General features: G+C 30.5%; 1 protein-coding gene across 1 annotated transcript; it reads right to left on the reverse strand.

The window, feature by feature from the left end:
* Window positions 1-3,227: 3,227 nt before the first annotated feature.
* Window positions 3,228-9,826, reverse strand: LOTGIDRAFT_117158 (hypothetical protein; the record flags this gene model as incomplete). The annotated part of the gene is made up of 12 exons (XM_009055604.1): window positions 3,228-3,330; window positions 3,616-3,743; window positions 4,552-4,677; window positions 4,957-5,058; window positions 5,351-5,507; window positions 5,921-6,090; window positions 6,493-6,603; window positions 6,885-7,022; window positions 7,339-7,459; window positions 7,753-7,874; window positions 8,256-8,388; window positions 9,693-9,826. Coding segments are annotated over 12 exons (1,545 nt in total), but the record flags the coding sequence as incomplete, so codon positions are not given.
* Window positions 9,827-12,510: the final 2,684 nt, after the last annotated feature.

The following is a 12,510-nucleotide window of genomic DNA, read 5'->3' on the forward strand; positions in this document are numbered from 1 at the left end:
GATGATAACACAAATAATAAAAATAAAAATAATAATAATAATAATAATAATAATAATCATAATAATAATCATAATAAATAATAATAATGATAATAACACAAATAATAATAATAATAATAATGATAATAATAATAGTAATAATAATAATAATGATAATAATAATCATAACACAAATAATAAAAATAATAATAATAATGATCATAATAAATAATAATAATGATAACACGAATAATAAAAATAATAATAATAATAATCATAATAATAATCATGATAAACATAGGCCAGAAGAACTATTTTGCAACCTTTTAAGGGATTCTTTGCTTGTACATTCAACTGAATTTCAGCTGCTCAAGCACCTTTTTAAGTGCAATAATTTTGAACTATCCAATTTGACATAATGACACTTAATTTTCAACCAAACCAAATTGTCAAAGTTCTGACTAGAATCTAAAAATTTTAATTAGCATTAGCAAAATAATAATAGATAATTAATATCTTACCTGATCATGTTTAGAGTGAGATGTCATGTGACCACTGTTAGGTTTTTTAACAGGACTCGGTGAAATATCCTGAAATGATGCAAAGTTTTAATATGGTTTTATTTCAAATTTCCACTATAAGTGATGAGAAATTTTTCTTAACATTGCTCTGTTGACTCAAACAGATCCATTAGCACCTACAATCCACCAAAATTGGCCGACATAGCAAATCAAATTTTCATGGTCAGAAAATCAATCAATAAAATATTGTGTAAGATATGGTGCAAATAATAGAACAAAAATGCAAATATAACTTAGATTCCATGCAAATATAAGATTAAAAACCATGCAATTTCATGCCATTTTAAACTTAAAATATGTACAAAATCGAAATAAGCTTTGCATCTGTTTAAATCAATTTTAAATTTGATCCATATTTTTTTCTTTATCGCTTTTATACTCTACATGAATTTTTTACAACATTTTAATATGCAGCATTAAAATGACCATAATTTATGAATAATATAATGAATCATGAAATAATTTTAAACAGATACTCAGAGATGCAGAAGTGAAAATACATCTCACTCATCATATTTCAAGTCTTCAAAACCAATGGTCACAAAAAATTTTCAAGAAAAGACTAAAGCACATCCATTAGATACCCTATGTAGGGTGGCGCTTGATTGGTGAGTACTGAACAGATTCTGTTTGTTCCCATTCTGGACTCAATCGAATGATACAGAATCAGATTATGCACATTCTAAATTTCCTTTCTATACCTTTCTCCGCCATTTTGAATTTTGTCTGCACCTACTTTTTTTTTGCACACATGGAACACGTTCTGTCTAATGTGTTCAATGATTCCCAAACAGTCAGAACTCACCAAACAAGCAGCCCCTGATTGAAATGTTCACTTCTGTACCTCACAAGAAATAAAATTGAAATAAACAAAAATTAAACAAACAGTAAGAGTGGTTGCAGTAACAGAAGTAACAGATTGTGAAGTTGGTGCCACCTTCTTCCCATCATCTTTTCTTTGATTGGCTCGATCTCTTTCTTTTCTAGATTTCAGCTTTTTCTTCTTCTTAGTTGTCTAGAATTATATTGCAGGAGTGAATATTTGTATTTATTCAAATGAAGCGTTTTAATAGTAGAAAATTATCCATATTTATATATTGAAATATTTAAAGAAATACAGAAAAAAAGACATAAGTTGATTTTCAAGTTTAATTTAGAGGTACATTTTAAAATTCCTGAGTACAAAATCACTGAAATTTTGACTATTTTGACAAATTCTGAATGAAATGAAATATATGGGAATTCACATTCTGATATTAGAAATGTTAAAATATTCTGATCAATGGCTGCAATTTTCATTAGGGAATGACCTGCCGTAGGCTACTTGCCAAGGACACTGAAAAGGAAAATTCCATGAGTAATACATAAATATTTGCATTAGATGAAGTAAATGCTCATCAAAACAACTGCAAATAGAGGTTTAGCCTTTGAAACATATGATCAAAGTAAGTAAACTTGATGAACAAATCAAGAATTTCCTAGTTTCAAAGTTTCTCGATTTAAATTTTATTGGCAAGAGATGACAGTGTTTTGTAAAAAAAAAAAAAAAATTGATTACAAAAAATTGGTAGGGAAATGGGTTTAACTTCCCAATGTTAGGGCTAAAATGTTATGTGAAGGGTTAGGCATAAAAAACAGTGTTATGGGAAAACTTATGTTACATAAAATAAGTAGGTTACAAAGTTAGATAACTCTGATTGGATTATGGTGCAAAATATGGATTTGAGGGTGATGGTTGACATGTGAGAAAAATAAAATAAAGAAAAAATTATTTTCATACTTCCAGGTCAGTCTGTAAAAGGAAATGCATCAAATTGAACAATTGTGTGTAAAAATGATATTAACTTTTGTCAGCTTGCTAGCCACATTTTGAAAGAATCATCAAAGATGTGCCAAAAGATGCACTTTTGTGTTGGATAATATTCTTGATACTTCATAATACTAGCTCGCAATTAAATTACCATAATAAAAAACATAAATGTTGTTGGATATGAAGGATCTAAAATTGGACACATTGCTGCCATTCTTCACAGCTTCATAGAGAAAGTCATTTTTGTATATTATCTATTATTAAAGGGACAGATGCAGCATTTTGGGGGGTTGGTTTTAGTCTTGAATATATGTTAATAGTCTTCAGAAGTACTAAAAATGTACGAAATTGCATTAATTCCTTTAAACATAGTTCGAACTAAGAATTTTTCTCACTATTTCTATATATGTCTTTTCTGTATATCACAGAGTATCATTCAAATGTAGATAACTCTTAACATACATGGATTTGAAGGCTCATATTTGGACAGTGTGCTGTGAAAACTATTACTGTTTGGCTTAGCTAAAAAATTCCTATTTCTGAGACTAAAGTATGATTCGTCCAAAAAACTGATGCAGCTGCCCCTTTAAAATTTAAGAACTTATCCATCCAACCTCACAAGAATAACTCAGTGATTTTGTTTCTCCCAAAAGCAAGTCAATGAGATAAAAGGGTCAGAATAAGAACTTCTGAGAATTCTGTGAGGTTTGAAAGATAACACTTTGCCTTATCAGTGAAACTCTGTGCCTTACAAAATAGGCAAAAGATTAATGAGGATTAAATCAAATCCCTGCTTTATTTAGGTAGCTTACATTGGAGATTAATTGAAAGGAATTTTACAGCAATGATACTTATATCTATTTGGAGAATATAATAATTGAGTCCAGACTTACCCTTTGTGAAGAATATTGTAAATGAATTGGAGGACCATCAGATACTGAGCTGTCCGATCCACCATCACTACAAAATAACAAATTAACATTATAGTGGTTGGGTTTACTTAAAATTCTTTTTTTTTTATATATATATTTTTTTCCCATTGTAATCTAACTAGTTTTCTTCCATAGTCTTGTTCTAATGTTATTATTTTTAACTAATCAAAGTGTGTAATACATATGATCCCATAAAGAGTAACCTAGAAAACAGGTTGTTGAGAATGTATTCTTCCTATTTAGGATTTGGTTAGTATCAACAGATTAGGGAGGTAGGATCATTAAAATGCTTAAGATTTTAAAGTTTTCTTACCTTGATTCTAAGTCAGATTCTAAATCACTCATATCTAGATCATTAGGTGACGTCACTCCTTGTTTCTCCATCCTAGACAAAATTTCTTTACGTAATTTCTCTTCTAGGTCTAGATAGATATTAGCACACTGAAATTCAAATGTGAAAGTATCAAGTTTACAAGTGAGGTTAAAGGGAGCATGCATGCCAGTTTTGTAAAGAGAAGTGACTTTATCCAGGGTTCATACCGCACTTTGCCTCAAAAAGTCAAAGACTTTTCAAGGACTCTGGGCTTTGAAATTCAAGGACTTTTCAAGGATATTAGTCTGACAGAATACACATGTACCTTACTTCTGAACTGTGAAATCAATAAAGATAGTTAATATTTGTCAATGGGGTTAATGATAAAATATACACAATTTGACTAATTCAAGGACTTTTCAATTTGACAAATTCAAGGACTTTTCAAGAGAAAATGGGTTTTTTATGGTGTTTTCAAAGACTTTTTTTGAAATCAAGGCTTTTCAAGGCAATGGACAGAATTCGAGGGTTTTTCAAGGCTGTGCAAACCCTGTTTATTCTTGCTCCCATTGTTCAACAATATCTGGGTTTTTGTAAATATTGTTAAGTCAGTTATTGTCAGTGGAGAGAGTGATCTTTGGTGAACTTGTTGGTTATATATTTTCCTAAAACAATTTTCTCTTTGTTACAAACAAAACTTAACTTTCTAAAAATATACATTGTAAATAAACGTACCGTGCAATTTTTAAGGTGTTTTGACTGTAAAAAAATCAGTCAATGCCAAGTGATTTTATAGTCCTAATATAAATGTAAATAGATTCTGTCATATTTTAAAAAAACAATTAGGGCTTTAAATGACATGAGACATGGAAAATTTCAACACCTCCTATTCTTTAAAAAAGGATCACTGGGTATTCAAGAGTAAAGAAAACTTACCTTGGTAGCGTCAGGATCACAATAATCTAATAATGTGTCACAGAAGTAATAGCCTAATGCTTCAAAATCTGCTACTGAAAAATGGCTGCCTTTCTTTTTACCCAGTGATGACCCACAGAATGTTGCCTGCAATTAATATGAAACAATTTGCATCAAAAACAACGTAAACCTAATGGTCTTTACAAGGTGATTTAGTTTACTATAGGTTGATGGGATGGAGCATAGACTACATTTCTCAGTTGAGTATTGATATTTAGGCCACAGCATAGCATCAGCCAAAGCTCTTGGTTTTATTTGGATCACCATCATAGCATGAAGTCATCAGTAATTAATGATCTAATTCCCTACTAATTGAGCTATCATGTAAGTTTTCCTATATTTATAATTATAAGTTGGTTAAATTACCTCCATTGTAAAGCTATTGAGAACACCCATATTCCATACAACAATTCTTCCTGTACCTTCTTTACTCTTCTGTACTTTAAATTTACATGAATTATAACTAAACTGAAAGTAGCAATTTTAACATGAATGTAGCAAGCATCACATCAATACAATCTAATACAAATTTAAAACTGCCTGCCAGAAATTAATTAATCATCTTTTTTATGTAGGCCTACATGAGTGAACAAGTCAACACCAAACTTAAATAATTGAAATGAAAGTTTTGGGTGTTTTTGCAACAAAAAATATTTGTAAACAGGTGCACCCCTCTGAATATCTAATGGCTACTTGACTAGGTTTGTCCACTTGGCATTCCATTTAGAACATCTATTTGGTATTTTATAAGTCGACTTACTGAATGGGGAGCATTTTTTGACAACATGCAGGGAAATATTCTTTCTCTTAGTCTTTTCTCATTATGTTTATTTTCACAACCATAAATAAAGACATTTTGTCTTCGACTATGACCATGTAAATCACAATACACCACTATCTCTCTTTCTTGTAACAACCTATAAAATAAATGAATGAAATGCAATGAAATCTATCATCTAACTTTTCTTAACCGGATTTGGTATAATGAAGATGATCAATGCTATTTGGCAAAGACAGCAACATTATCCTACTCTCTTTCAATTTCCAACTATCAAGGGATCTTAATCAACACATGGGACCTCAGTTTATTGTCCTAACAGAGCAACTTCTTCCATGTCAGTCACAGGGGGGAAACTGTGTTCAAAACTCTGGTTTATCTAGACCTATTCCCTGCTTAACCCTGAGCCTGGACCTATAGGTTAGTTAGTAAGCAACTTACTCAGAGCCACAGCGGCCCAAAAAATCTACAACAGTAAACAATATTGAGAAATGATGCATATGAAGTAAATGTTTTTAATCCCCTCAGAAGTGAGGAAATTTAGTGACTTACTTTCTGATCATACTTCTGGTATGCCATACAGAAGGGTAGGCATCTTTTAACATTGTTTTATAGTTTCTGTTTAAATCACGACCAGCCAGTGAACATCTATAATTGCCTACTATAACTCCATCAGGATTTAACATTGGTACTATTTTAAATATAAATGTATCCCTTAACAACTGAAAAATCAGAAAATCAAAATCTACAAATAAAGATAAGAAATTATGCAATATGCTTCAAAGCAAAACCTTTTCCAGGAAACCAACAGAACTCATTTTAATACTTTGAAACATGATCAGTCTTTAGCCAACATGTTACCTCATGTCTCAAATGTCCTTCAAACTACTAGATGCTTTTTCATGTGTACCCTTTTTTACTCTGTATCGAATAAATTTACCCCAAATAACAATGTAATTGATGGGAAACTCGATTACTTATGTACTGATACTTACAAACCCCTTGTGAAATGTTTGACTCATATCAATTGAATGTTGGACTTTTTACATCCTTTTACATGCGTTTAGTGTCCCATGAAAAGTCAAAGTGTTAAAACTAAAAGAAAAGATAATTTTAGTGCAAACCTTTGCATCTGCTGAGTTTCCAGTAAGATAGTCTAAAAATCCCTTCATCATCCAACTTGAATTACTTTCACCAGGATGTACTCTAGATGTTAATACAACAGCTTTCTTGTGCTACAACAAAATATTCCAGGATACCATATTGGAGTGTTATAAAAATAATAATAGAGATCAAACAAAGGATGTTTTGCTTATTTACATGGTCAAATACTCTTATCTCGATTGGTGAATGAAAGTGCCGAGAGGTATCATTGATAATCATTAATAATGATTGAAAATGAAATAAATTGGATTTTGCGTCTAACATTTTGGCTTCTGATTAGGTCTTTTCACTTCAACTCCACAAACTGGAAGTGTCTAGCATAAGTACATCTAGATATTGTCAATATACTCACTTTCAAATCATCTGGATGTTGAGAAGGGGAGGTAATTGTTAATAAATATACTAAATTCCCAGCAATTGTTCTGCACAATACCCTTTGTTTACAAATTCTTGATTTAATAGGATCATTTGATAATTCTAATAGGTAATCCTGAAATTTCAAAGAAGCTATTAATAAAATTAAAGTTTTCTAGCAAAATTATTGTATCTATAACTTTTTACAACCAACAACAGAATCAGACTACCCAACAATTTGATGTGCAAACATGATTAAGATTTTGATGTTACGAAAGTTTTTGGTGCAGCTTAAGACATTAAAAACCCTTCATAAAATGCTGTTCTCGGACAGAAATTTAAACTTCCAAATAATAGCTCATTGGTTCACAACATTTTAGCGCCCAGCCATACATAACTGCTTAATACAACCAAATCAACAACCCTGTTCAATCCATTGTAAATATACTAACCTGTAAGTCTGTATAGGTGTAAGGATAACAATGTGAGAAATAAACATCATCATTACCATGAGTAAACTGTGTTGTCCATGTTAATGAATAGAATGACTTATCTCCCTTTGTTGTTTCATACCTAGAAATAAGCATGCATGACAATAATTACCTTTCTTCAAACAACTTCATATTGTGATATTGCGGAAAGGAAATTGCAGAATATCTGGTAACATCTTGATGCACTCATTAATGATTCTGCTTTGTATAGATACCCAAAGTTATGCCAAATTGCAAATTCTCTCAAAACTAGCAATTCAAAAATGGATCAGAGCAACTTTCATAAAACGTGACACTTTATATCTGGTTCTTAATGTGCCAATAATTCATTAGTAGATCACATTCGAGGAACAAGTAGGAATAAATTGGTCTTACTTTAAATTATTTCTATAATATTTAATATCAGTTCCAGCTCGTATCCACCCTATTTTCTTCTGTTGAGCTGATTTCTCACTGTACATCAATGGTTTCATCCCATAATTATATAAACTATCAGGCTGAAATACAGATAGAAATGCAAATTTACCTCATTGTGCAATACATGGTGTTATTGGTCACCATAAGCTCAAAATAATACAGAGAGTAGGATTAAACAAGATTAATTGAAGAGTTCTCAAGTTATGCTATTTACCTTACCCAAAGTCAAATCAAATAATGTTGCACAACTCATTTGCTAAAATAATATATGAATAATAGAGAGACCAGACAGTAGAACTCAACAAGTACAAGTTATTTGATAGAAATTATCAAGTTGAATCATTTGTTATACAGATACTTTTCACCTTGCCTAAAGGCACATCAAATAATATCATACAACTCATTCTATAAAGTTTTAGTTTCCCTACACAATAACTAAACTAAAATACAACTTGAAATACCTTCATAAAGTTAACAATAGTAAATCGGTATTTAATATTAGGTCTAGTGTTTTTAACTCGGAAATAATACCATTGTGTATGTTTAGATGTAAATAAATCATATCTTAGATATAGTTCATAATCATATTCTCCCCTGTAAATAAATAGAATATATAAATAAATCATATCTTAGATATAGTTCATAATCATATTCTCCCCTGTAAATAAATAGAATATATAAATAAACCATATCTTAGATATAGTTCATAATCATATTCTCCACTGTAAATAAATAGAATATATAAATAAATCATATCTTAGATATAGTTCATAATCATATTCTCCCCTGTAAATAAATAGAATATATAAATAAATCATATCTTAGATATAGTTTATAATCATATTCTCCACTGTAAATAAATAGAATATATAAATAAATCATATCTTAGATATAGTTCATAATCATATTCTCCACTGTAAATAAATAGAATATATAAATAAATCATATCTTAGATATAGTTCATAATCATATTCTCCCCTGTAAATAAATAGAATATATAAATAAATCATATCTTAGATATAGTTCATAATCATATTCTCCCCTGTAAATAAATAGAATATATAAATAAATCATATCTTAGATATAGTTCATAATAATATTCTCCCCTGTAAATAAATAGAATGTATAAATAAATCATATCTTAGATATAGTTCATAATCATATTCTCCCCTGTAAATAAATAGAATATATAAATAAATCATTTCTTAGATATAGTTCATAATCATATTCTCCACTGTAAATAAATAGAATATATAAATAAATCATATCTTAGATATAGTTCATAATCATATTCTCCCCTGTAAATAAATAGAATGTATAAATAAATCATATCTTAGATATAGTTCATAATCATATTCTCCCCTGTAAATAAATAGAATATATAAATAAATCATATCTTAGATATAGTTTATAATCATATTCTCCCCTGTAAATAAATAGAATACTGAAAAATACAGTCTTGAGAAAGAACTTTGCAAAGTCTGTTAAAGTGAAGTATGTAAGGTAAAGGTATTTGTGCTGACTAAGGTATAATTGGTAAAAAAAATGCTGCATCTGTCCCTTTAAAGTAGGACAAACAAATTTTTTTTTCTAATTTGTGAAAACTATATACGAAAATCTAAAAATCTAAAATCTGATTGTTTTAACTGAAAGTATTTTGCCAAATCGTAATGAAACATGTCTCTTATTTATTTTGAAGGTTTCTCTTCGTGTTTGTGTTTATGTTTTGAATTGTCCCAAAATATGCACAAATATCTTTGCTTGAAAATACAGTTTATTTGACTGATTTTGTCATAATATTATTTAACAAAATGTTTCAAACGTCATAAAAGCATTATTATTTTGCATAAAAACAAGAAGAGACGTTTCATTTTAAGTTGAGCAAAAATAACACTTACACTTTAATAGCTTTAGCCAGATTACCACTTTCAAATCTTGATTCAAATACTAAAGTTGTATCTTCTGGTGAAGTTGGTATATAACTTATAGCATCACAACCATTTCTAGATCCTCCCACACGGGATCGTACAAACTGTTCAATAATTAATAAGTTAGAAAACAGTCATAACTATGGATTCTGGATTTTTGAGTCAATTTTTGACTTAGGCCTACATTAAATGCCCGTAAAGCCTATACTTGATATCTGACAGAATCTGTTTAAGTATAGTGCTTTAATTCACGTCAAATTCATCAAGTTATGAAAAAAATTATGGAAGAGGTCTGCCATTGATTGCCTTAGCTACTACTAGATGTTGCCAAACCTACAATAAAAGCCAGATATGACAATCCCATCAGTCTGCTGGTGATCAGATGTTGAACTGACCTATGGCAGACACACAGACTTGAAAAGTAAGTTCCTTATTCTATTCATAATCAATGAAACTTACAAAACTGGCTTTCGGTTCATAACTGAACACAACTTTTCCACCATAGTCTTCTCCAATCCAGCTGTAAAAGTTCAGCTCAGAATATTTTAGAGAATTCTAATCTTTAGATATTGTAGAGATTCAAGGAGACTTTGGGAGAAGTTCAAATGAAATGCAATAGAGTTGCTGGTATACTTTTGACTTGTCCACTCCAGATTGGACTAATGAAGGTGGACTAGAAATTCACTTTTATCAATTAGTTCCATATGAAAAATTGTCTAATTTTTACATGAAATTAGAGCGGAATTTCCAGTTTCCAGTTTTTTTCTATTTTATAGATTTGACTAGGGGAATGAGTGCCAACTTAAATATAACAGATCACTTTAAATAAGTTCATGTCTTCTGCTCTTGCAGCTGATAGAACTGTTCAGTGTTTTGTAGTACTTTTTAGAATGAAAATCTGATCTCTTTGAAAAGTGACATTGACAGCTGAAAATGAGCAGCATAAATAATCAAATAAGTTTCATACTTAATTTATAAATTGGTTCAGGCTCAGTAGGAATATATCTAATATGGTTTATTCTGCCGTTTTCTACTTGTAAATCAGCTGGCCTACAAAAGAAAATTTGAAATCAGTTTATACAGCATTATTAGTATTCCAGTGGACCCACTTGTAAACAAAAGATGTACACCTCCAATTGTTTCCATCTTCAGAATTTAATATGCTTTTATTCCTGCAAAACATCAGTTTCTCTTAATCTTCATTACAGTCAGTGTTAAAATGGGCCACAACAACTGTCATCCCCAGATGGAATTTCAGGCAATATTAGAAAGATGCTAAGTAAAACTAGTAGAAGATACAAGCGTCCCCAATGCACTTATCAAGGCAAACTCTTTAATGTTACTTTAAAAGGGATTGATATCAATCTAATCACAAAATATCAGATGAAGATTGTATACTTACCATCTTGCTGCCTGTTGAGGTCCTGGTTCTTTTGATAAAGCATATAAATTTCTGGGCTCACGTAATTTTGGAACCTAAAATTAGTCATAGAAATCATAAAATGATCTTGATCAGAAACTGTGCAATACACAAAGATACTGCTAATACTGTCCCGAAACATTACTAAACCAACCATATATAAAATTTCTAAATCAATTAATAACTGTTCATTATCATTCTTATATAGATTACAACCTACATGTAACTGCTCTATTTAAAGCAGGTAGAGATTGACTAGACATTGCCACTACCAGTCATGCTGGTCTCATACAAGCATGGTTCTTTTATGCTTATCAAGCTTGTCATGTCCTTGTACATCTACCCAATGAATATCATGTTCGTCTTGAGCTACATTAAGAAACTCACCATTTTGCCTGCTTCAAAATTATAAACCAGTTGAGTGGTACGTAACAATTCTTCTTGTGTTCGGTTATCTACAAAATATGGTTTAGTCTAAATAAAGCCATCTTTTTACATTTATACATGTAAGATTTAGTATTTTGCACAAATGAAGACAAATCAAAACATGAATATGAAAATATAAAATATAGTAACCACAGATGACCCTGGTAAGACATCACATTCACAAAGGCCCTCAGATAATAGATATAATGAGTAGATTTTACGATAATGATGTCATTTAAGTTTTAGTTTGGTCGAAAAAATAAGAAACGTCTGACTGAGCTAAGCCAATCAGTAATAGTGTTCACTGCTCACCGTCAAAATATGAGCCTTTAAATCCATGTTTGTCTAGAATTATCCGACTCATCAATTGAAGGGATTGTATAGAAGTTTTCTAAATTTTTTATGTGCAACGAGGACACTGATAGCATCAATTTGCAAAATCCCACATTTTAATCAGACGTCTGTGGTCCCTGCAAAGCCACTAAGAATAAGTATTTGATGCTGTCACTAATTGCCAAATTTGCTTTATCACACAAGGCCATTCAAGATAAGTGACATCATCGAACACTAAGTTTTAGTGTAATTGCAGGAATCACAGATGTCTGATTGAAAATTGGAATGGTGTAAATTGATGCTCTCTGTGTCCCCGATACACATACAAAATTTTGAAACCCTCTTTACAATCTCTTTAACTTAGTTTATTTTTTCTACACTCATTTTCTGTGTCAGTTGAACGTATGTACCAATGTAGACAATGAAATGCAGATATGTTCAGGTAAAAGAGGCAGACCAACATCCCAACAGGACATAAAAAGCTATACCTGCATCTTTATAGAGTTGAATTTGATCTAGTTTAACCAATGCTGTGTCATGCCACACAGAGTCATTATTACTAGCTAGAAAGTTATCCCAAATGTCATAGTCATCACTATCACTTGAGTC

The sequence above is a fragment of the Lottia gigantea genome, assembly GCF_000327385.1.
Source record: "Lottia gigantea unplaced genomic scaffold LOTGIsca_25, whole genome shotgun sequence".
NCBI classification, from domain to species: domain Eukaryota; kingdom Metazoa; phylum Mollusca; class Gastropoda; family Lottiidae; genus Lottia; species Lottia gigantea.